Source organism: Pholcus phalangioides, unplaced genomic scaffold (assembly GCF_987345545.1).
Source record: "Pholcus phalangioides strain wild (caught in Gottingen) unplaced genomic scaffold, Ppha-v1.0 ptg000011l_1, whole genome shotgun sequence".
In the NCBI taxonomy this organism is placed as follows: Eukaryota; Metazoa; Arthropoda; class Arachnida; order Araneae; family Pholcidae; genus Pholcus; species Pholcus phalangioides.
Window position 1 is genome coordinate 10,926,946 of NW_028301604.1, and position 27,392 is coordinate 10,954,337.

The 27,392-nt window shown below is 34.9% G+C and overlaps 1 protein-coding gene across 1 annotated transcript in view; it reads left to right on the forward strand.

The window, feature by feature from the left end:
• LOC149080043 (uncharacterized) overlaps positions 1-23,004 on the forward strand; it is a 48,675-nt gene extending 25,671 nt beyond the window's left edge. Inside the window, exons 16-29 of the mRNA XM_089238991.1 lie at positions 693-893; positions 1,478-1,576; positions 1,741-1,842; positions 2,231-2,335; positions 2,427-2,525; positions 3,350-3,448; positions 4,747-4,869; positions 6,971-7,078; positions 8,697-8,894; positions 11,012-11,110; positions 11,334-11,441; positions 11,548-12,898; positions 14,136-14,273; positions 21,396-23,004. Coding sequence (XP_089095117.1) covers positions 693-893; positions 1,478-1,576; positions 1,741-1,842; positions 2,231-2,335; positions 2,427-2,525; positions 3,350-3,448; positions 4,747-4,869; positions 6,971-7,078; positions 8,697-8,894; positions 11,012-11,110; positions 11,334-11,441; positions 11,548-12,898; positions 14,136-14,273; positions 21,396-21,541 — 2,976 coding nt within the window. The 3' untranslated portion in view covers positions 21,542-23,004. The remainder of the gene's footprint in view (positions 1-692; positions 894-1,477; positions 1,577-1,740; positions 1,843-2,230; positions 2,336-2,426; positions 2,526-3,349; positions 3,449-4,746; positions 4,870-6,970; positions 7,079-8,696; positions 8,895-11,011; positions 11,111-11,333; positions 11,442-11,547; positions 12,899-14,135; positions 14,274-21,395) is intronic.
• The last annotated feature ends 4,388 nt before the right edge of the window (positions 23,005-27,392 follow it).

Here is a 27,392-nt window from a genome sequence, read left to right on the forward strand (position 1 = left end):
ATCGGAAGTAGACTTTAAATTGAGTTTATAAGTAGTGCTTGTTTAATAGCCGCCTTCTTCAATAATGTTTTTCCCACTATTTTGATTATTTGCCGAGTGGTCACTGATTTATGACTAATTTTTTACAAATAACATTCTGACTTCCAATAACGTAATTTTTGAGACTGCATGGTTAGCCAATCACAGCCATGGAGGCAATAGGTGAGAAAATAGCTCGAGGAGCACTAATGGGACTTTCAAAAATATATTGTCATCGAATTTTCCAAACATCATATATATATCTTATATTACATTGCATTTAAGAGATTTTTTTGGAAGTCAGATGAGATGAATGAGTACACACAAACCTTTTTAAATCATGCATTGTAGGCTGCAGAAAATAAAACTTAGTTTGATACATCTTCAATAACACATCTTATTAAAACTGTAGTCTTCAATTCTGCTGAATTGAACAAAAAAATTATTTACTACGGAGCTTTTTGTAACAATCAGAATTCCATGATCAGTGCTTTACTATATCCAGGGCCATAGTCAGAAATTTTTATTTTCTCACATTTCGTGGGGACCTAAACCCTCTGGTCACCTTCTTGCTACGGCCGTTACTATATTGAACTATTCGAGTTTTATGCAACAAATGTTATACATTATTGCTTATATTTTATGACAATATATATGTGTATCCCTACCTACAGGAAGGTAGAGCCGGTTTGCACTTGGCAGCGGAACACGGCCACTGCGATGTCATAGAGATTCTTTTGAACCACAAAGCTTTTGTTAACGTGAGAACTAAAAAAGGAATGACTCCCCTTCATCATGCGGCTGCTCGTGGACATACGAATGTCGTCAAATTACTTGTCACTAAATATGGAGCTTCAACTGACGGATTAACTCTCGTAAGTTTTTTTTAATTGTATCAAACATGCATAAAAAGGATTTCAAATTCGAATCTTCTTACGCAAAATATTTACAATCGGAAACATAAGTGCATGCTTTACCAATTTCTGATCGAACCACTTCGAACTAAAGCTACAAAAATGATGGAGCTGTTACCTATGGGGACGTAATGATATGTTGCGATTCGTAGTTTTTTTCTTAACGATCAAAAAAAAAGGCTTCAGTTCGCTGTTGAGAGAATCTTTACCACTTCTACTAAATTCAACTGTAGCAACAATATAACGGAACGAAAGTGAATAAGGGCTATTTGAATTTGTGTCTATTCCATTATTTACTTGATTATTAAACAAGTCATCAGTGTTACTAATTTAAAGCATTGAAAAAGTCCTTTTTAATAAGTAAATAAATAAATCTAATTTTGAAAAAAAAATTATCTAGTCACTGCACAATTAGTAAGAAGCTTGCATTTGGTCACCTTAGTGCAGTCAGCTGGCGTTTAGTTAGAAGTCTACATTATAGTCTAAACTCATCTATAACCTACATTACATTTTCATGTGTTTTATGTTTCTTTCTTGACTTTTAGAGTAAGCAAACTGCCTTGCATTTGGCAGCAAAACACGGACAACTGGAAGTGTGTAGAATCCTCTTAGATTTAAAAGCTGATGCGAATGCCAAAGACAATGTAAGTAAACGCACAAAAAATGCTCGTCGAAATTCGTTTATTTTGTGTTCATTAACACACATAATAAAGAAACGGGATAAGTGATATAAGAAGTAGTTATAAAGTGAGTGACCAGTTCTTTTTTTTGCATAATTTTATTTTTCTCTCTTTTTTCCATCGTACAGACAGGGCAAACTCCATTGCTACTGGCAGCAGAAAATGACCATTCAGAAATTGTGAAACTTTTTCTTCAGTTTAAGCCTGAGCTTGTTACGATGGCTAGTTCGGTACTGTTTATCGTTCTTCTATTTGACTAGCTTCATATCATCCTTTACTTTTATTTTAACACATATCTAAGTGATTTCTTATGGTTTTAGCAAATGTTTTTATTCATTTTTGTTTTTAGTTATTTATTTTATTTGTTTATTATTTTTTAAAGTTTTTTCTTATTTATGCATAAACTGATTCCTGTAACTCATAAGAAAAAATTAAAATATGAGAAGTAGAAAGAAAAGAATTTGTTAGTATGCAAAGTTATAGCACCTATATTATTTATAGCGTACAGTGATTTAAATTTTGATATGACAATTTTCTCCATGTCTTGTGTTGTTTTTTACACCATATTTAAATACAGATTAGAGATAGCACATCCTTTTTCTTGTTGTTTACTAGTAGAGCGGTATCACTTGTGGCCATATCGCCGCCATGAAAGGAAGTGTTGCTGTCATAAAAGGTTTGATGAAGTTTGATCCGAATCTAGTCACAAATGCAAGAAGTAAAGTAAGTGGCATGCATGGTAATCTTGGAAAAAAAACATGTATAATTTCATGCTCGTTTTATGTAAATACTTTGTGCAAATGTTCTATTGCAGAATAACTCGACGGCTCTTCATCAAGCTGCCGCAGGAGGAAATGCAGATGTTGTGAAAGTCCTTCTCGAAGCCGGTTCTAATCCATCGGATGAAACTGACGTAAATATTCATGATCTCGCGAATCTATTTGTTACATTTGTCCTTTCTACACTGAAATTAACGAAAAATATTAGCTTCGAAAACCAGTATCATTTGCAAACAGGTATACTGCATATTCATTTTAAAACCGTTTCCGGGCACGGCAGCCCAGGTCGATAAGACACTCTCCTAAAGTACCAAAGGATGTTTAAAGGTATCGCGAGTTCGATACCTGGTTCGTCCTTGTCAGAAACGTTCCTGGCACAGGGGTACAACAGAAACGATGACGTGACCACAGAAAAAGTTTGCTACCGCAGGGAGTCCCACATCGAGGGGTTAGCGTACCAACCCCTCTGTGAATATAAAAAGAAGCTGCCGTTCGTAATCGCCAATAAGTTGTAGGTCCCGGTCTAACTAGCCCACATGTGCAGAAAATGACCGTGGTGAGACAAAAATGATCAGATGAAAACCGTTTAATGCACACGACTCGTCCAATGTCAGACGTCAAAAACACTACCATCAGAGCGAAAAACTGTTCGAGTAAATTAATCATTACTGTTTCCTGTTGCCAGAGATGCCAGGTTGAATAACATTGCTTGAAAATAATTCGGGAGAGAGTTACTTATTATTCTATTTCCTAATGATGCTGTCAGCACTAGGTATTTTACTATTCCCTTTGAGAAATCGTTTTTTAAATCGATGAGCATCATTCATCACCATTGGTATAAGCAGCGAAACAGGGACACTTAGGTAACCCCACCTTTTTTCCGGAAAAAATTATCATACTTATCCAGGCAAAAAAACCTAAGAATATGCATATCCTATCTCAGTAATTTTCTTTTCAGGAAGGATATACAGCATTGCACATCGCAGCAAAATACGGGCACGTGGATGTTTTACACGCTCTCAAATCAGTCATATCTTGGAGAGTAGCCAGCAAAAAGGTAAATTTATATATACGATATCGAAATGCATATGCAATGATGCACAAACTAACGCAATTCATTGCATCCTTGAATAACTTATCTTGATTCACATTAATGCTGAAATATTTTTGAGAAAAATGAATAAAATTAATGAAACTGCTATCATAGTTATGGTGACGTTTCTTATAAAAACTGCACATGGTGTAACGTATAGTATAGACATGGAGAACCTGCCACGAACCCTACCACGATTTTTCAATCATAAGTTAAGCCAGTAGCTCTCTGACCTTTTTCACCTACCTGTTGGATTAACTATTCACAAATATGTCACCCATCGTGACATGTATGATTCCGATAGACTTTGAATTTCAAAACTTTAAATCAAGAAATCGACATACATCAATATCCTTGACGTGATGCTCTTAAAAAGTTTGATGAAGACGCTGGGACCCTGATCGTCTATACCAGGGGTGGCCAACAGCTGGCCCGTGAAGTGGTTTTGTGCGGCCCGCGAAAAGGTGAAAGTGCCGTGAAAAAATTAAATTTGTGATCATTATTTGAACAATCGGTTCCAATAGCAGATTTCTTGATTAACAAACTGCTTACGAACTTCTTATTTCTAGTGACGAAATTAATTTAATAACTAACTAATTAATTAATAATGGAGCGTCTTATACACCGAAGTTGCTCCACTGATGCATCCCGCGACGTTATAGCTGACCGTTATGTTGGCCCGCGAACAGAAAGAAGTTGGTCACCCCTTGTCTATACAGTCGTCGTCCCTAATGCCAGAGAAATTAATTTACAAATTCTCAATTTTGGGGTTCATGAGCTACTTTACCGCACATCAACTCCGGTCATATATCGCCATACGGCAATTTCCAACCAGTGGAGTTGGGGGGGAAATGAAGGCTCCATCCATCCGTGGTCGCCCCAGGTTCTGTAGGTAAAGAACTTGCTTCTGACGTTCTACGCCCGGATTCGAACCCATGGGCCTACGTAGTGGAAGACGAGCATCTTCTCTGCGAAAGAGCTTATCAGCTGGTTGGATAACTTATTTTGCTATCAAAATTTTCCAGATACGCGAATATGTGTACACCCTTTAGGTAAAACATTTTAAGAAAATGACATCCATAGATTAATTAACATGGGTAGAGTAAACATTCAAACGTCATTTCCCAATTTTATGAAATTTACACATTCATGTTTCTGGCATATAAGAGAGAGAGAGAGACGAGATCTTGTCTATAATTTTATAGATACTCTCCATTGTATGAAATAAATGAATTACTGTATTTATTATCATTCTTCAACAGACAGGACTAACACCGTTGCACATAGCTGCTAGATATGGCCAAGAAGATTTCGTGCGGGAGATTCTCACTCAAGTTCCAGCAACAATAAAAAGCTCGAAACCATCAGGAGATTCTGAGGCTGATGTAAGTTGCTTCGAATTGAATCGAAACATATTTTTTGTAAAATCTGATCGTTCTTCTCAAATATATTTTTATACTCTAAATTCGCAAATTTGTCCCCCGGATCGCAAAAATCAACATAGATCAAAAGTTCTTCATAAGGTTCATAAGAAAAAGTAAAGGTTTTAGATTTAATGTTTCGTTTTGTTTTGTTAATCCATGCTCGATTTCAGCACATTAAAAAAAATTAGAAAGACCGAAAATTTCACGCAGTTTAAAGCCAATTCAGCAGAATATACACACATATCAGGAGGGGTAAAGTAAAAGTGGCGTAAGTCAATTTTCTCACCAATTCTGACATAAGTTCATCCAAAAATGCAATCTAGAGGTGTTAACTGTTGAAAGAAAAAATGAACTAATTCTCAGCTTTAGTTCGACAATAGTAGTGAAATTACAAAATTTTAACACACATGGGACTTTATGATAACAATTCTAGTAAAGTCTTTTTCTCAAAACGAGGATTATTTACTTACACCACTCTAACCCCTCATATATAGGGTGACCGTATTTCCTCGAGAAAAATATAAGAAATTTAGTTCTCAAATACGGGATATCGCCAAATTACGATAAACCCCCCCCCCCCTCCAACCTTTTCCCTCAAATGAAGAAAAAAAACTGCAACCAAAACATTTTCACACATTTGTTGAAAGTTTCACTTCGTGTTCTGAATGTGTTTATTCTGCAAAATATACAGGGTGTCCTGTAAGTGATAGCACGGAATTTATCTCATCAACCGTCCGTCGTAGAAGTGTGGTTCCAATTTATAAAATGCTCAACAGGTGTTCAAAAATTACTCTGTAGCAGTTTTGAGAGTGGAAATACAATGTGTCACAAAATAAAAAATCAAAATTTTTAAACGGCCCCGTGTGCTCAATTACAAAGTGTTGCCATGTCTCTCCTGATGCTATTAAAAAAGTACTCCATGTTTCTAAGTGCAATTTTCACAGAGATATTCGAATTCGAAAAACGGAGGAAATTTGGGAAAGAACAGCGTTAAATGCGGGTAAAACGGTTTTTCCGCATTTGTCGCTGTTCTTTACTAAATTTCCTCCGTTTTTCGAATTCGAATATTTCTGTAAATATTGCACTTGGTAACATGGAATTTTTTTATAGCATCAGGAGAGAGACAGGACAACAACTTTGTAATTGGATTCTTGAGCACACTGGGACCGTATAAAAATTTAGATTTTTTTTATTTTGTGATGCACTGTTTTTCCACTCTCAAAAGTAGTACAGGGTAATTTTTGAACGTCTGTTCAGAATTTTATAAATTAGAATCGTACCTCTACGACGGATGGTATGAGATGAAGGCCGTGCTAGCACTTGAAGGACACCTTATATAATAAAAAAATGGATTTTCGGTGAAATTTTCACAGGTCATGTCCACGTTTTATTTAAAAAACCGATGTTACTTTCAACTGACAAGATGTTGAATAAAATATACTAAATTAATTAACTTATTCAGAGTTGCCTGTCAAATGTGAAAAGCAGCAGGCTTCTGACAAAAAAAAAATTAATAAGCATTCTACTCCGTATGATTCATGTACGTTGAGAAATACTGCCTCAATGAATGTTTCGAAATCCTTCAATTCACTTTTGACCACTCAAGTGTAGTCAATACGTGTAATATTCAGAGAAAATGCAAATATACATCACTGAAAATAATGTCAACTCGTCAACTTATAGTTACTGAGTTATTAAAATTACCTGGGTCTACATTTTTGATGAAAATAACAAATTCAAATAAACTCTGTTTAAAAAAACGGGAAAAGCTGGGACATTTCTGCAAAAAAGTCGGAACGGCCAGAAAAACAGAAAAAACCGGGACTGTCCCGGGAAATACAAATACCGAACGTATGGTCATCCTACTCATATATACATATTACATGTTGGATATGTACATAATGATAAATTTTTAAGAGGTTGAGCAACCGAAATTTTCAGATTGAAATTCTCTTATACTTTTTTGGTCATTCAGGTAAAAAATATTAACGTTTTCTTTCGTAAAGTCAGAACGGATTATCTTGATGATATCACTTAATTATCTGGTTCGATATTTCAACAGTATGGTTTTACTCCGCTCCATTTGGCTGCCCGATGCGGAAGAGAAGATGTAGTTAGATTATTGTTGAACAGCGCCGGTGTCCAAGTTGATGCTGCAACAACTGTCGAGGTTTGAGAAACGATTCTTTCATAATTTCTCTTTGAAGGTGATAGAACTTCTTTTATATACAATATATGTACAATGCAGTCGAAATGGATCGTATAACAGTAATAGTGATGATAATTCGTTGAGCAATGAGGCTTTTTGAATAGACATCATAATCATCATCAGCATCACTTTGAGAGACAGGCATAGGATGATCCCCATAGAAATCAGTGTTAAAATTTCCTATTTTAGCATAGAAATGCGAAAATTTAGTGGGGTTTTCCACCACATCAATAATTTTAAAAAATAAATTGAATTCTCTATTTTCGAAATATTGAGTTTCGTAGAGATACGAAGCTCAGAAAATTAAATATAAAGTAATTAGCCGGACCTACTTTTGAGTTGGATATTCACGCAATACATTGATTTCAACTTTTTATTCCTATCTTCTCAAGCACGAAAATGAAAATTAATGTCTTCGTATTGTCTTATAATATACAACAGCATCGATTCATATAGTTTAGTATATTTTGAAATTAATTATGGGATCATAAATTACATTGAAGAAATTCCTCAGCTTTAATCAAGCATTTTTTGAAGCAAAAACAGGCAGATCAATAACTTGAATTTCAAGAAAATTTTCGAAATATCTAGCTCCCATCAAAAAGAAAAAAAAATCCATTTCTACTTTTCTTTAATTTAGATTTGTATTTGTTTCTTTCATGAGTCGCGCAGGAAGTCGCCATATTGGTTACCTTCGTCTACGGTTTGTATGTCCCTCAAGAAAGAGGGAAATATCACGTGATCCAAAAAGCCTCATAGCTCGGAAAATATTTCCAACGTTTTTAATTAAATGTGTCTTCCCTCTTTCCAGTGATAGTCACATTGGAAATTCATGGCATTACTTCCGATAATTTTGAATTTCGGCCCTCAAAGCACCAAAAAAACTATTCATTTTAAGCCAATGGATGAAATGTTGAACTCTACTCAATCAAATAAAGACTAGGATGGCTTATAGAATAGGAAACTCAAAATTAGAATATTTTGATTTCTAGTGGTTTTTTTTTTGTGCAAATAAATCTATCTATCCATTATCGAATCTTGACAGTTAGTATATTACTTGTACAATGGTTTACAAAACAGTTAAGTCTCTACTTCAGGATTCTTCAAATTATTGCCCATCGAGCTCTTTGTTATTTTTTCTCAGCCATTTTGAAAAATCTACCAATTATTACAGTTTATGTTAATACTGCATTGCATATGTTTAGCATAGCTTAGTGAACCGCTTTGTGTGAAATTTTTAACTCTACTCAATCGAATAAAGGCTAGGATGGGCTATATAAAACATTAGAATACATACTTTGTTTTTTAGTTGTTGTTTCTTTTTTTCTGCTTCGTAAGAGACAAGGGCATGAAAAACTATTGTGTAAAATTAATCTACTACTTCATTAGGTTTTCTTCACGTGAACCACTCGCTTGAATGAGTTCTATTGAATTAATTTCGAGTTGTTTTTAAATTTTTGACAAATTACCAATGCTTTATTTCGTTGAACTCAATTTCTCTCGTGTATTTTGTGCCTTTTCACAAGTAAACTATTATTTTTTCAGAAAAACATTCTCTAACATTATTCTGTATCTTCAGCATATAATGCCGCTTCATTTAGCAGCCAAAGGCGGTCACCTGGCTGTTGCTGGCCTTATACTAAGCAGGATCACTGATAAATTTCATTCTGGGGATGTAAATGGGCGAACACCTTTACACATGGCTGCTGAACATGGTCACGAAGACATTGTTCGGCTACTGCTTGGTCAGGGAGCAGACATCAATGCTTCAGATAATGTAAGACATGTATTTATTACATTAAGCTTCTTTTTATTCAATGAAAGTGTTATTTTATTTATAGTTAAAAGTAAATTTCATATGTGTGTGTGTGCATTCATTTTTTTTTTTTTTTTTTTTTTTTTTGCGTCACTGTTATTTTAGCCATACAAGTGTTAAATATAGTGTATAGTCGAACTTGGATAACTCAAAGTTCAAGGAGACAGCAAAAAAGTTCGAATTATCCAAAATTTGGATCATCCCATGCATCAGTATAGGATAACTATATTTTCACAAAAAATCTATATATAAAACTCTTGATAATTATTAAAATGTACTGAATGCTATCACTTACTCTGCCATTTTCCTCGTTGTTGCAACTAGTGTTTGCATAAAACTGGAAGATCATAAAAGCTATTAGATTTTCGAAATTATACTTTCCATTTGTTTTGTTTTTTTAATTGCTTTCTCTTGATCACAGCACAAAATATTCAAGTTGATTTAGAAAATGAAAGATGTGTGCGATTTTCGAGCTTCAACAGCCATGTTTTTTCTAGCATGTCCGCGTAGCTTCTGCAAATGTTGCAATAGGCACCTATGTAGCTTTCTTAGATTCGTTTTCGTCCTGTTCGTGAGAAGATTGAATGAGGCTTTGTGTTTTCTACTTCTTCACCTACCTCTGCATCCGTGAGTCAACCACAATTTTTTTTTCTAGAGCCGAATAAGCGTATGAACCTTGTTTGAACATGGTGAAAAATATTTTTTTAAGCCTCATTGATATGCCGAAATAAAGGAATAGTAATAATAGAGAGAAATGATCTTCGTCACATTTTACCAGACAATAAACTAAGATTTCAGCACTTTAGATTGAAAACAATCCATCTGTGGAAGAGTTTATTATCGCAGACACACAATTTTTCGTATTTCCTGAATAGTAGCATTTGCATGTCATTGCCAGGTAATAATGAAGTCATCCAAAATCAGGTGAAACACACCAATGTGTGGAACTGGTAACTAAATAATTGCTTCTTATTTAGAGCCAAAGCAAAAAAGGTTCAGATTTCGTTTATTGTAATTTTTTTAATGTTTTAATGTAAGCTGCATGTTATATTCTGGTAAAGATCAGTAAACATTGAATAAAGAAAAATGTGACTAAAAGTGAGTCAAGAATTCAGAGAAAAAACATTTTGCAAATGACATAGCTGAATCAAACTTCGAATTATCCAAAACGTTAAGAAAAAAATTTAATTAAGCAGGTAGTTTCAACATTAAATTGAATAGAAAACTCAAGGCAAGTTGGAATAAGCAAAGTTCAACTGTACATACAATAAAGATCCGATTTGTATTGGGGGGGGGGGAGGCTGCAAAAGTTCCTGTCAATCACATGGGTGGAGAAACAGGGGGGCATGGGGAGAGGCATTGGCCCAGTGTCAAAGGTGGAGTCGTCTGATCTAATATGTGTATATATGAATTTGCATCATCATTATCATGCCCCCCCCCAGCAATAATGATCGCCCCCCCCCCCCAGACTTTCAAGTCTATATTCGCCTATCTATCTCCGCCTTTGCCTGTCATAAACTGAATTCAAACACCCGATCAAGTAGACCTAATGCAAAGTAACGCTTCAATATCAATTTTCAGCCACTCAATTAGCAAGTCGGGACCAAACAACTTACTTCCCACTTTATAAATTTCCGTATCTAATTTACGATCTTACTCATTGAAATAGTCAAATAGAAATGTAAATAATAAATCAAGTACAGATTATTCAATTTCGAAATGTCAGATGTGTGTCAAAGAAAATACAGTTGAGAAACTCTTTTTTTTAAGGAGGCCGGCCCAACTGTGCTCTACATAAATCGGCCTTTCAGTGAGGAAAGGCCTCATAAGATTATCTAATGAAGTTCAATAATTAAAATTTTGTTTTAGACAAGAGATAGCACTTCAAATAGTATTCTCTGCAATAGAAAAAAAGTGATTGACAAAAATGGTTGTCGTCGCCATAATTTCGTCACTCTGAATCTAAAGTATTTATCTATGAGAGAATGTATTTTTAAACAATAGTTTTTAGCAAAAACACAAAGATTTGATATTTTTCGATTTATTTATTTATTCCTTATATACTGATCTCTATGTAGAATGGTTGGACAGCTCTCCATTATGCTGCTAAACAAGGTTATATAGATATGATTCACCTACTTGTAGATAGTGGGGCCTCTTCTGTTGCCCGAGCAAAGGTACAGCTTTTTTCAGTCATTTATAGTTTATAAATATTCATTCGCAGAAAAAAATATTTTGTCCTATTCTGTTCGTGTTTCAAATAAAATACTCCATAAAAATTTTATGTTTATAAAATGTAAAATTCTTAAATATATTTTCTCGAGCAGCAGCTCGTATTCAAACTCAAATTCTAAATAGTAATGGGAACTTTTGTAAGTGTCAATATTTTTATATGAACAGGATGGAAAAATACCTCTCAGTATAGCTGCTAGTGCCAATCACCTAGATGTTTTAAGGTACCTTTTTAAGAAGGAACATGATACAGTTGCTCTAATGGAAGATTCGTCAGTAAGTGCAATAACATAATACGTAACATTTAGCTCCTGTCAGGTATGGTTTTTGATTCGAAACAGTTGATTTATTCTCAACATCACTTCTTTCTTTTTTTTTTTAGTTCTTGGTTGATTTGATGGTGTGTGGAAAAAATCACGAACAAAAACCACTCTTAGAGTTTGTATTCGTATCGCCAGCACCGATCGACACTGCTGTCAAGATGTCTCGTCGGTACGAAGACTTAGCACAGCAGGAAAAAGAGCGAGCCAAAGATTTAGAGAATATAGCGAGCTTCTGTGAAACCTTATCTTCAGACTTACTGGCAATAGCTGCAAGTAACAACACTGCAGGTGCTCTTTTACAAGCCGGAGACCACAAGAACACAGTCTTCCTTGATGTTCTGATTGAACTGGAACGAAAAGACGTAGTCGCGCATTCGGCAGTTCAAAAGTATTTATCTGACGTATGGATGGGGAACCTAAAATGGCCTACGTGGCAAATTCTGCTTCTCTTTCTAGCGTTTATCATTTGTCCAGTCACTTGGATGGCATGTTCTTTACCACTTCATAGACTAGCAAACATTCCAATCATTAAGTTCATGTCTAGTTTAGTGTCCCATATTTTTCTCATATTCTTGTTATGTTTTTCTATACTGAATCCGTATTTTCCATTATTCAATTCAACAAGTCTTCTACCTCACCCCCACGAATGGCTTTTATTACTATGGCTGCTCGGCCTTGCAGTCACAGTGGTAGTTAATCCAAGGGAAAAGGGCGGATTAGGCTGGATCAAAACAGTGATCGTTGTTTTTGGCATGATTGCTATAGCGATACACATATCTGCTTTCTTTTTTTCAGATCTTGATTCACGTCGTATAGTCCTTTATATAAGAAACCAGTTATTAGCCGTATGCCTCCTTCTCGCTTTCTTTGAATTTTTGAATTTTCTCACTTTTCATCACCTTTTTGGACCATGGGCAATTATCATCAGAGACTTGATGAAAGACTTGATGCGTTTTTTGGCGATATTAGCAATTTTTCTTACAGGTTTTTCTCTTCACATATGTGCAGTCTACCAGCCGGTTTTTGATCCGGAGAACAAAACCATCACAGTCGGTGGAGAAGTATTTCAATCTCCAATAGGAACATTCGAAATGTTATTTTACGCTCTGTTTGGACTCGTAGAACCGGACTACATGCCCCCGATGCATCTCAGCCCACCTTTCGCAAAAGTGATCATGAAGGTCGTTTTCGGCGTGTATATGATGGTAACTGTTGTTGTGCTCATTAACTTACTGATTGCTATGATGTCGAACACATATCAACGAATTCAATCGCAATCCGACAAAGAATGGAAATATGGACGAGCAAAACTGATTCGCAATATGAATATGACTCTACCAACACCTCCTCCACTAAACATCGTGACATTCCTTCCAACATTAGTAAGAAGATGGAAAGCACGAAAGGAAGGTAAGAGAAATAAAGCGAAAATTCAGAAGTTGTCACCAGTGGCGTCGGAGCTGGTGGTGCTGTGGGTGCTTGAGCACCCACGGAAATTTGTGGCAAGAGTCCGAGCACCCCCAAAATTTATTCAGAAATCAAAATTTCCTACATAAAACTCAAGACGAGCACCCACAGGGTTGAAACACTTCCGACGCCTCTGGTTGTCACAGGTTAGTACATTCATAAACTAATTATGAATTTTCTAAACGCAACCTATTTTTGTCATTAACTCCGTAACTTCTGGTGGGCGTTTTCGTTGAGCAAATTATTTTTGGAGTTCTGCTATATATAATAATTTTCTCTAGTTTCAGAATTTCTCATATGAAAAAATATACAGGGTGATTCAGAAAAAATGGGAAAAACTTTAAGAGGTGATAGTGCACACCAATACAAACAATTGTCATCAAAGAATGCATGGTCTAACATGAAACGCAAACGCGCTAGCGCGTTTCTAAACGGTCGCTCCGCAAATAGTAAAACGGCATTCCTGTTGAAATTTATCGGGAGAAAAAGGACACCATGCATGCAAATGTAACCTGGGGAAGAAAAAGAAACCGTATGCAAATCTGCGTCCCAGTGAATAAAAAGCGTGGACGCCAGCCCTGTGTAGTTATTCAGGCGTGCATCCGCGTTCTAACAGTTCTAACGTACGGGATAATGGCGCACTTTAGTGATACTGAGTACGCGTCTTTTATTCACTGGGACGCAGATTCGAAAATGCGATGACGCTCACTTACTCAATCGGCAGTCTGCCGGTGACTGGCAGCTTCTGCAGGCAGAAAAAAATTCGGGCATACGGCACTAGGATCACCCACATACGTGCCTGGAACCACGCTACCCCTAGCTTCATTGGTTTATGTGAAAAAATTATGATCGGATACTGTATGAACAAACCTCGTATGTTCCATTGCTTTCCTCAAAATCTCACCTGTTTCCTTTTTTGGTTACAACCTATGCATATGTCTCCTATAGTATTTTATTTTTAAAAATTTTGATAAGCTGTGTATTAATATTTTTTCTCTATACGCATATTTATGCAGCATATAGAAAAATTTCGCATAATTTACATCCAAAAAGATTAATGTGATAGTTGGGTATACTCACCAGACTCTCATTAGTATGAAAATATTATCAGGAATATTTATTTTTCAGTAACAAAAATTCCTATTAATTACTCATAATTTCAATTTCTTACAATTTTCAGCTAAAGCAAGGAGAGCAAAACGAAGGGGAGAAGAAGAGAAAGGCACTTCTTCCATATTTTGGCTTTTTGGAAGAGGAGCAGTCAAATCATGGTTCACTAAAAAAATAAGGAAGAGATCTGCACAAGTATCCCCAGTAGGTACGTTGGAATTCATTAATATGAATATTAATGTTCCCATTCTCTCTGATTAAGTAAGATTGTTAGTCTGTGAGATTTTTTTTTACATATGCAGTGCACGTGGTCACATCGGGACCCGGGGCTTCTGATAACAATAACCGATTGATAAGTACATACGAAACCAACGACAAACGAATAGAGTGACCATCCATCAAGTTTCGTGTGAAAAAACGGGTAAAATCCGATTCAGTGACGTCAAAGCTTCGCGCGGAGGCTTTCTGCTGTAGATATTGGTCTGGTGAACTGAAAGGTGTTTTTTCCTTACATTTTCCTCCACTATAGGAAGGCCATTCCGAAAGAAGCGCCACACGTACATGGATCATATAGCTGCTAATTAGGACATTGTGAACTGAGTACTGAAATATTTGTCAAAAAATAGGGGGGGGGGGGAGTAGAAACTTCCTGATTTTCTACATAGTCTTGCAAGTTGATAACAATAACTTATAGGGAAAATGTAAGTCTGGTTCAACCTCAACTTCAAAATACGCAAAAGAAAAAAATTATAATAAAAACCGAAATCCTGATAACTATAAACGAAGTTCTTCCCTTGTTATGATGTAGGTCCGTTCCGTACCTTGCGAAAGCGATAACAATGCCCGAATGGTAACATTATCCATATTCCAATAAGCGGTGTCTACTATCTGTACTGTACAGTGACATCTCGGCTGACATCTCGTGACCACTTTCATTAAGGGGGAACCAAATTGATAGAACAATAAATTTGGCCATCTTTTTCCCTTTTTTCGGTCATTTTTTCACATTTCGGGAAAGGACCAAACCCCTAAGTCCCCCTCCCCCTTGCTACGGCCTTGCACCCACCAACTTAATATCGTGTGGGTCCCTCTCAAACACTCAGAACTGCTGCAACACGCCGTGGCATGGACTCCACTAATGTGTGAAGGTATCCTGAAGCCAATTCACACCATGATTCTCTCAGGACAGTCCACAATTCCGTAACGGTGCAAGGTGATTTTGTACAGCCCGTTGAAAGGTATCCCATATGTGCTCCATAACGTTTATGTCTGGGGATTTAGGAAGCCTAGGGAGGATGCTGAAGTCAGAAGAGTATTCCTGGAGCCACTCGGTAGTAACGTCTGACGTGCGTGACGTTGCATTTTCCTGTTTAAATTGTCCAAGCCCGTTGGAATGCGAACAGGACAGGAATGAGTGTAAGTGATAGGAAAGGATGTTTACGTACTGGTCACCATCAGAGTCGTCTGTATAGCCTTATCAGGGGTCCCATATCATGCCAACTACACACGTCCCATACCATGACAGAGCCAGTACTACGGGCTCTGTACCAGCTTGAAGCATGGGCGGAGATACGGGGGGCGATGCCCCCCCCCCCCAGCATCAAAGATAAAGTCGACTGATCTAATGCATATATGTATAGATGAATTGACATCATCATCATCTTGCCCCCCCCCTCCCCAGACTTCCAAGTCTATCTCCGCCTTGAAGTCTCCTGGTTTTATGTACATAAAATGTGTACGTGTATGGAGATACCCGTACACGTACATCAGCCCGATACAACTGAAAATGCGACTTGTCAGACCAGACAACATGTTTCCAGTCGTCAACAATCCGATGGCGGTGCTGGCGATCTCAGGCGAGGCGCAGTTTTGTACCTCACAGTCATCAAAGGTGCTCGAGTGAGTCTTCAGCTCCGAAACCCCATATACAAATACAAATACAACGCCAAATACAACATATGTTTACGAACTGGTCGTATATGGTCCGTACAGTACAACGGTCCCTTGATAGAGGTACAGTTCGCATGCTAACACTTGTTGATGCCCCGACAATGAAATTTGTAGTGATTTTTTTTTTTTTTTTTTTTTTTGAGGCAGTGTTGCTCGTCTATCTGGTGAAACGATTTTCGTCAGCCGTCCCGTTCTTTTCCCGCCAGCAGATGCGCATTTATGGAAAGAGTAGTCAAGAAAATTAAATTAGAATTGGAGAAGGGTGTCACAATTTGTGTAGCCTACAGGCAGCAACATGCATATGTGCATATGCATTTGCATATTTTGGCCTTTTTTAGTATTAATGCATATAAATTCATAAAATCAAAGAATTTTCAGTGTAAGTACATATTTTTGAAGGTTTGTTTAAGCCCACTCAATTTCCTTCGTAATTTTTCAAATAAATATTGTTCATAATATTTTCATAACATCGGTTTTTTTTCCCGCAGGTGAAATTTAGTGAATTAATACATATTTATAAAGTATTTTACGAATATTAACCGTTTTATTGTAAGGCTATTTCTAGAGATATGTCAAAGTATTAAATTTTTTTTAGAAATAGCGTCGAAATTCTTTTGTTACTGGTATTTTCGTTATTGAGCAGGCACAACAAACTGAAAATTAAAAAAATATGCAGAAGTTATTTGCATATGCGGTATATATGTGAGGGAATATATTTTTGTAAATGAATTCATATGCATTTAAGAAATAGAAAAGATACATTTTAAAAACACATCTGCTTTTTTTGCATGGTGATTTTTTAATGCATATTTTCTAATTTTTTGTGTATATTTATTAATTTTTGAGTTTTTCAAGATTTTTAGTACGAATTCTGGAGTGTTTAATGCATATTTTGGGATTTTCAGTGCTTATTTTTGCATTTTAAGTGCACATTTTGGTATTTTAATTGTATTTTGCATTTTAAGTGCACATTTTGGTATTTTAATTGTATTTTGTATTTTAAGTGCACATTTTTGTATTTTAAGTGCACATTTTTGCATTTTTAAGTGCACATTTTTGCATTTTTAAGTGCACATTTTTGCATTTTTAAGTGCATATTTGCATATTTTTAGAGCATGTCTTGCCACTTTTTTAGTGTATATAATCCGGGCTCTAATGATAAGTAATATATAAATATACGGAGTATGGCCAATTTCAAGAGTAGAATGATTTTGAAATCGGATGATTCTCTTCCTTAATCACTCTGTATACAAAATTCAAGGACCATATACCTCGCTACACTTCCATCTTGATAAGAGACACCAAGTACGTCAAAAAACAAAGAAAATATTCATATTATATTTGAAAAAATTGAATGTCTTTGGAAGTCAATATCACCTAATTAAAATCGAAACAAACGTTCCGAAAAGTGCTTTCGGGACAGCACATTTACGAACGGAAAATTAGAATGTCCCGGTTTTCCGGGACATTCTAATTTTGCCTTTGTAGAAATCGCCGATAATTTTTTTTTTCAAAAGGGGGTCGTGCTTCAAAAAGTCGCACACCACTGCTCTAGGTCACTTTTTTGGTCACTCACTGATCTAATTCCCAGCTGTCTGGGCAGAGGCGTATATATTGAGGGTTATACTCATTTTGCCGCCCTTCGCCTCCCATTCTACTAATTTTTTTGGCCACTCACTCCTTAAATTTGCCGTCCTTGGATATAGTCCGCTAAGCCCCCCCCCCCCCCCCCCCACGTGAGTACGCCACTGTTGGTGTACGGTACGCTCTTGCGATGGTTATGCACAAAAATCCAAATTTCATCTCTACTTCAGAAATGCTGTGACCCATCTCACGAACGCCAACTACTAAGCCATGTTCAAAGTCACTTAAATCGTGATAACCTACCATTTTAGCAGCAGAAAACGACCTAATAGCTTCCCTAGCTACCTGTCGTCTTATACAGTGTGATTCTAAATAAATGAGACAAACTTTAAGAGGTGATATAAGACTCCTAAACGAGCATTTTTGGTCATATAATGTGCTGTCGAATCGCAATAGTAAAGTCGGCAGAGGGTGTTTTCAGGCAGCGCACAACAGCACCTCAACAAAAGTAAATATCATGGTTTTTTTTACGGCTCTACTGCAAATAAAAAGTCCATCAACCATTCAAGGGTTCAGGGTTTTGTAATGTTGCCTTCTCATGGCAGAGGCACTTTGAGCCCCGCAATAAATTTTGTAAGAGGGTAAGCCCCACACCCAATAATTTCTGAAAAAACAATGCAATTCACCTTCCTTTTCTGGCATATAGGCTTGAATCCTGTATACATGGGACGACCAACAACTTTCAGCCCCCCCCCCCAATGTTTTCTTCACGACGGCACCTCTGTCTCATGGTGCAACTTCCCCAGTAGCACAACGATATAGTACAATATCTGGACCATATCGTTATATATCGAAATGTCAGAGGAATATCAGATGTCATAACTATGATATAGAACGATCTCGTCTTATATGGTGCAAATTATTTATTATGTTAATTGATCAAGTCTTTAATTTTTCAGCCGAATATGTATTTGATTCCATGTGAATAATCTCTACTTTGAAGGACAACAACTTGGGACAATAAATTATTTTAATATAGTTTGAAAAACATAGATCTATATCGTGCACCTGACAAAGATCTATATCAGATTCTCGATATAGACCTGATATAGATCTATCAAAGACGACATAGCTCTATATCCTGAGCATGACATACATCTATATCGTGAACCTGACAAAGATATATATCAAATACACAATATGCTGATATATCACCATATTGTGTGCCTTTAAATAAAAATATTGCCTTGAAATAAAAATTTGGAGAAAATTTAAAGTCGAGTGTACAATTTTTTGTTTGAATTGAAATTAAAAACGTTTGAATTTTTCATATGAAATTTTGATTTTAATAGGATTAATTATGTTGATATATCAAAATCATTTCGTCAGTTATGATTGAATCCTTACTGTGTATGTTTTACATCGTAGATGTTGGTATTTTAGAAGGAGCGAGAACTTATCCACTCTAACTTTAATTGCCACTTTATAATTGCACATATTTTTTAATTAAAAAAAATTGCCTTTGTTTTTGTTGTATGTGTGTTTTTCTTAAAATTATTTATTTTTTTCCTTTGATGTTTTCATTTTTACCATACTTTGAGAATTTTAACTCTTTTGTGATGCATATTTTTTATTCTGTATTTTTTGTTTTATTAGCATATAAATTAATAATTTTAAATAAATGATATACTACACAATACATTAATTTATTTCTTGTGTTTTTTGTATTATATATAATTTCCTCAATTATAATATAATTTTTCTATTATCTGCCTCAAAATGATAAATATGTCTCACAATTTCTATTTTGTAATTTTTGTGCAGACATGAAAATGAATAAATTTGATTGAAAATAATAAGTTAAAATAAATAAGTTAAAAAAATATCACTTGTGATTTAATGTTATAATACGAAACTGTAACCAGTGCTGTAGTGGTGGGTTGGTAAGATACAGAGTTAGAGATGGGAAGAGTTCAGGGTACACGGGTTCAAGTCCACCCACCTCCAAATAATTACACTTTTTTTTTCCTTCCGAAAGGGCGCCATCTATCGTCCAAAATGTGAAGTATTTGAATATATCACATTCACGATATAGATCTATTTATCTCAGACTATGCCTTTTTTAGCCAGAACGATATCGTGGCCCGATATAGATCTATATTGGAAACTGAAATTTTACGATATAGATCTATATCTTTGTGCTACTTGGGTTGGGTAACCAATTCTACCACCATCGCTTGATCTTTGTTCGGCGCAGCATAACTTTGATGGTCCTTGCACCAATAAACAAACTCCAATCCAATTCGAAGATGCATATGTACCCTTGAATGGTTGATAGCACATATCGCAGCAAATGTGTCGGAAAAATATGATACAGTAAAAGTTTGTTAGGGGCCGTTCAAGTATTACGTCATCATCGATGGGGGGGGGGGGTTTCCGATTTGCTGACAAGGGGAGAGGGGGGTTTGGATAATGCTTATGTCAGCAACCACTCTTTATGAAAATATGAGTTAGGATTCAGAGGGGCAGAGTTGATAACGAAATTTTTCTGACAAGGGGGGGGGGGTCAGCGTTTTGCTGACAAGGAGGGGGAGGGGGTCAAAAATGGCTAAAAATTTGCTTACGTAATACTTGAACGGCCCCTTACAAAAAAAACAAATACGGATTATAACGAGAATCTCGTTGTTATGTGTAATCCTTTCTTTAAGAATTATACGAATTATACACACGCACACATACATAAAATGGACCGAAAAGTGTGGCATTTTTTTTAACTCTTCACCCTATTCATAGGTGTTTATATACAAAGCATATTAGTATTTTCGGATAGGTAAGAGGACCCCATGCTGTATCTTATCTTCTTGTTATCTATATGAGGTGGAAAAACATCATTTTATCTATAGGTGAGTTGGATGGGCAGGTGGTGCATGTTCCCTGGTTTTGACATTGTTGTTAATTCCAGGGGAAAAACTCTAGGTGCATATTTCAGCAAAAGTAGTTTAAAATAAAAGGAAAAAGAAAGGTAAATGCATCTCTAATTTGTTTTTTTCCCATTTATGTTTCTACAGTCCAAAATCTAAAATTTGTTTATAATGAGAAGTCTATACGAGATTCATTGAAAGTCTGGTTAATTTTGGAGATGAATTTTCTTCCTTGTAATCTTCATCTCCAGAATTAACCAGTCCACAATTAACCAGACCTTCAATGAATCTTGTATTAACAAGTGGAGAGGACATTTCTATATATATTATGAGAAGTCTGTTGTAACGGCAATTTTTCATCTGATTGTGAACTGTCATTATAAGACTTTTGCTGTATTTGTTTTTTGGTGAAGTGCTGTTATACACTCTAAAAACACCCTATACTGCCTTTGCTATTGTGATTTGATCACACATTCTGTGATCAAAAATGCTTGTTCAGGTGTCTTATATCACCTCTTAAATTTTGTCCCATGAATTTAGAATCACCCTGTATAGGCATTGCTGACCGCATCGAGTTACGCTGATGGGTGCATTTCTCCTTTATTTGTAAATGCTCATCTGTAATAGTTTCTTTTTTTTGGCCATTCAGTGTAATTAGTTCATTTCTTTCTCTGACACATGCAGATGCGATGCAACCCCCCTCCCCCAGCTTTAAAAGCACCGGGGGGTATCATTCTGTATGTAGGGTTTTTTCTCTTTACTCAACTGGTAAAATATGTTGAAATATTTGCATTCACACAAAAAACCAAAAATATATATATATATAGTTTAATGAAAATGCAAACTAATTGGGGTGTTGCTTCCTTTTCTTTCAGATATTCAATCTGGAAATCAAGGTGCTCATAGGTCACTACGTTCTATCAGCTCTGTAGTTGACTGGACTGGAATGGCTAATAAGTACCTAGAGGTGAAAGGAATAAGTCTTGGAGAAACGCCCCATGCTAAAAGCACAGTAGACTAATACTAACTATGGAAATATGGGAATGAAAAGAAAGTTTTATTCCCACACATACACATCATGCCTTACCTCTATACAAAGACATTGCTGTTGTCTGGCAACATCAGTTCAACATACCAGGAAACTGTTTTTTTATCAAGTTAAATGAACTCTCTAGCTGTGATTCTTTTGAAGAATTTAAAAAATTGGCATATTTTAGCCAAAAGTGGATAATTCTTAGCTTTATTTTTCAGATCATTATTTGTATATTGAATTTTTTCTTTGTTATTTCGACTGAACAAAATATTTTACTTGTAACAAAACTGAAAAGCTTCATATCAGTGTTTCTCATATTACTGCAATTTATATTATTAGAGTCATACTATAGCCATAATTATAACAGAATATTATGGCTCACAGAAAAATTTGAAATATCTGGAGTGAATCATTGAAGCAAAAGTATGTGCTTCGATTTTCCATTTCCATACAATATGAACACCAGTACTCATATTTTAATTGTTTTTTATAAAAGGTATCAAGTTAAAAAGGAAGTAAAAACAGAGAACAACCCCCCCCCCCCAACTGAATTGGGGATTAAATATTAATTTTCTAAAAACAAATAAAGTGATTTTCTATTATGAATAAGTAATTTGATGACTTTTCAGAAATTAAAAAAAATCACTTATTTCTACTCATAACTGTTAAAAAATCCTCAAATTTTCCCCCAGTCTTTTATATACAGTTGAACCCTGATGTAACTCCACCACTTATCTCGCATATTTCTGGTGCTATAACGAGTTTGGCATTATATCGAATCACAAATTAACGGGTGTAATTCATATATATGGAAGATTTGTTCACTGAAAAATTTTGGCCTCTAAGCGGGATTGGCGCTACACCGGGGTTTGACTGTATTTGTTATAAAAATTGATAAATCTGTTGAACGAGAGATGTATAATCACTGACAATATTGGTAACCTTGATAAATTTTGTTCATATATGTAGAATTTACCACATTTACATGTAAGATTATGCATAATTTTCTGTTAGTGTTGTTAAATATGAGAAATCACCAATGAATAGCTCAAATTCACAGGAGATTATACATAAACTTCAGTTCAGGATATTATATACCGGTGTACGGTTGTATGGGCATCATGATGAATCCGCATCGTAGTGTCCCAGGTTTGATCCCCACAGTGGTGGTTGGCTTTTTTCTCTTGTTTCCCAACTTTGAGGTGTAAATGAGAGCCAGTCTCCCCATTTGAAAACAATTTTCCCACAGCAATAATATACGAGGCTGAACACTTTCTTCTGAATAGGGCTGTGTTGCTTCTGATCCCATATTAGCAAATTAGTGCCAAATCAGCATAATTTTGATTGGTGCATGATGCTTGAAACGAATCCTGTCCCTAAGTTTGGGAGTGGCTGTGTATTACAAATTAATATACTAACTATATAAAATTTAACATTATTTATTAAATTTTAATCATATGCAAATACAATAAAGAATGTACTTTTGATGTATTTTATCAAAATTTTGATTTATTTTGTCAAATCTACAAGTAAATTTATTGAAACAACAAAGGTTTGAAAGACATTTGTGATGCACTTATCATAATATTTATGAACTACATTTGAAAATTATGCAAAAATTATTTTAAGAGAGAGGTATATTCAATGCTATTTATTAAACATATACCATACAAATGTGAAAATTATATGTTATCACCAGAGAAAGAGATAAACTTTTCCATATTTATTAAACTTACAAACCTCATTTGGGAACTATGCATAATCAGTGGTGAAGTTGGTGAAATTTTTCAAACTTACCAAGATTCAGTTTATCATTTTTTCACTTTCCAGTCTAGAACAACACTTCTAATTAAAGAGAATAAGCAATGACTAAAAGTAAAAAACATAGATTAATTCCTGAAATTATAAAGAGAGAGAGAGGCCTCTATCATACAGTAGTGTGCAAGTCTTTAAGCAACCATAAATGTGTCTTCAAAATTTGTATTTGAATTTTTTAATGACATCAGCAAGTGAGAGGACATGGATTTGATTCCCAGCAAAGGGCAGGGAATTTTCTTCCTTTCCTGAATTCATCTTCACATCAGCCAGCTGTTTAAAACCTTCATATGGATAGTGGCATCATCCTTGGATAAAAAAATTGTGTATCTAAACTTTTTAAATTCAGAAAAAAAAAATTTACTTTTATGTTGGCTAAAAAGTCTTTTGACACAAACAAGCAAATACCTACTACATAATTAAATGTCATCTATTGGGCACCATAACAAAGTCAACATTTTGTTGGAAGCAGTTTAGATTGTAAAACTACTTGCCATGTTTTGGTATGGACTCAATGAGTCTGTCTCATGATCAGTGTGGGTATTTTTCCCATCCTTTTTTCGGACAATTGAAAAACTATCGAATTTAAACAATTTCTGGCTCCAACTTGTCTACCAAATTCAGTCCATAAATGCTTGATGGTATTCAATTAATAACTCTGACTTCACAACCTATAAAACTATCATTTTGTTGCCTTTCAAGTAATTTCTAACAACTTTTAAGCTATATTTACAGTCATCGTCATGCTGCAATATCAGTAAGAGTGGCATGTGTCACGTTGTACAGGATGACATGTAGTTATAAAATATAATTTTACAACGACACCTGTCCCTTGTGTTTTTTTCAGCAACTAAAGCATACCAACAGCATAAGCAAAGAAGCATTCCCCACTTTCACCCCTTCATGTTTAACAATAAGAAAGAACCCATAAAATACCTTAATAATTACACCTTATACTTACCTTATAACTACCAATAGGAGCCTGTAATACCTCATATTGTGTAATATATATTAACTATATGTATTTTGGATTGTTTCTCTTGTCAATAGGAAGATCGGCATAATTTTATAACTCCCCTCTTCTCCCTTCTGTAATTAATTAATAACCATTTTTTTTTTCACTTGGAAGACAACCAAACAAGTCCATGTTCATCCAACGTTTTATAATTGACACACTCATCTGTTGTCGTTTTGAGCTTGACTTCAACCCTTAATTATGCTTTACTAAAAAAAATCTACTGAATATTTTTATATTTTAGAGTTTTCATTATGTGTTCCACATAATCTTACTATAAATTGTATTAAATAAGAATTAATTACTTTTATATTTGATTAAACTATGTTTGTCAAACACTTTTGATCCATCTAAATTCAAAAATTAGACAATAAAACTCACTAATCCCAAACAAATTTCAACTACAGGTGTTGATAAATATCTTCCTTCTGCTTTACATATGTCAAGGCCAAAGCAATGAATGCAAATTGTCAAAAGACTTTTGAGCGCTACTGGCATGGTTTGTGATTTTAGATCTGGTATTTTTAAAGTAATGTATTAATTTAATAGAGATTTTGTTGTGTGTTGGTTGTTCTATTAACTTTAGCAATAAAATGTCTACTTCCTTTTGTCAATGTTTATATCTGTATGTCGGAGGGAAAGGGCATCATGTCACAAAAGGGAAATTTTAGAGCAGAGCCATTTAAAAAGATTTTTTTTAGTATGGCTTTCTTATGAAGCTTGCCTGTTTTATAAAGTGAATATATCTGTTATATTTATTGAAATAGGACTTGGTGTCCTATATGCATTTGCAGTGTGAAAGTACTGCAAATTAACAGTGTTATCTCAATATTGACAAAAATGAATATAGTGCCCTTTACCTCTGGCATACAGATATTATAATGTTACTTCAATCACAATGCCTTAAATAATATAATTAATTTTTGCATTTTCATTAAAACTGGAAAGTTTGATTGAAAAAACAATTTTAAGAACATCTTTTGTTTAATAACATTCTCATTGCTATAAGTAAACTACACATGAAAGAAAGTTAAAAAAAACTTGTTTATAATTATTAAGCAGGGTTTGACAATTAAAAAAAACTGGGCACCAGCCAAATTTTTAGGCGTATCTTCTTTTCAACAGAAAAAATCAAAAGTTTTTCATGACTCAGAATTGTTTTCCATGTAGACAGACATGTTAACACAAATTTGGAAAAATTTTTGTTGTCGCAGACTTTGATCATTACACATGGAAAATTTTAGGCACCAATTTTTTAGTCATCATGGCAACCTAGTACTTGGGATTTGTCAAGCTCTGGTTAAAGTATTAATAGAATCGTTGTATTTATGTTAATGTATTTTTATAATTGTATTAAAAATGTGGTTGATGTGGTTAAATACAGGAATCTTTGGGATTGCATACCCATTGCAACTATGGTCATTATCACAATGACATTATATGTACCATACTGCAATCATACTCAGCTAGTTCCTAAGTAATGCTACTTCACTCTAGCTATCATTCAGCTAGCTCTCTTACAAAAATCATTTCTAATATTGTAAAAAAACTAACCCAATTATGTCTGTAAGAATTAAGACAATTTAAAAGGTTCAAGCATATTACATGAACTCATTCTTTATGAATTTCTTTAAAACATTTTCATATTTTAGCTTTATAATTTTGAGACACTGTAAAATGAATAGGATATAGTTTTGTATACTGACACAAAAACTTTGTATATATCTGTGTCCATATTTTAACTATTTGTCAGGCAAGAAGAAAAACTGTAAAGACAAAAATTTATTTTGATGGCACCTCCAAATATAAATTTTATATGAAGAGTTTTCATGCATATTACGAAATAAAAGTTTTTTTGAAAATTTTCGTTTCATCAATTATATTCATAACCAGTCATATATAGTTAGCATGATCATTATTTGTACACCAAGCTTGAAACATCTACAACATCAAGAGTAGCAAAAAAATAGTTAACAAAATGAAACAAAATAACAGATTAAAAACATCCATGGGCTGTGTCACTGCTACAGGTGTTTTTAGTAGTCCAAGAAATGAAGATCAACCGAAGCAAAACTATTTCTTATGCTCTATAAAAAAAAATGTCCAAAGTTCTCTGGGACGTCCAGCAATATTTAAGATATTACGTAGATGTACTTAGCTTTTGACAAAATGAATCTAACAGCACCCAGTTTTAATGCAGTATAACTCCACACACATCTACAAGTTATACTAAATCTAAACTGCAAAAGAATTTACTATGTCCTAACTGCATTCCTATTCATGTGATTACATGAAATTCTGCCTTATATCATTAGGCACATAATTTGCTGTGCTTGCAACTGCCCTGTTAGTTACCCTTGGAATTGGTTATCACTTTCACACGATATGCTAAAACATTTTAAAACTTAACATATACTTTTCTTTACTTGAAACTTTTTCTGAACACTTAAATTTCTACTTGGGGGCAGCATACTTAACACACAAGATGTAAGACCTATTCTACATAGGAAAGTGATCTTTTGTGTATATGTGTGAATATAGGATAACAAAACTAAAACAGTGATGCAGCAATTTAGATGCATCACTCATAAATACAATTTCAAAACCCATTAATCAGATGTATATTGAAACTGATATGAATTCACACACACACACATTTTACTCTTTTAACTCTCTCAGAAGCATTTACAAGACATCTCACCTAATTAACTCTTATTTCAGCAATGAGATTTTTCAGCCCATAGATTTTGTAAGGCATACTTCTCAATCAAATTTGGGCACAGTAGCCCAAGCCCATAAGATACTTGCCTAAAATACTAAAGGATGTTTAGAGGTATTGCGAATTTGATACCTGATTTGTCCTTGTCAGAAATTTTCCTGTTGCGGGGTACAGCAGAAAATGGTGACAATCTGACTACAGAAAATGATGGCCACTGTAGGGAGTCCCATACTGAGAGGTTAGCGAACCCACTTCTTGGAGAGTATAAAAAATTCAAAATGTGAGCACTG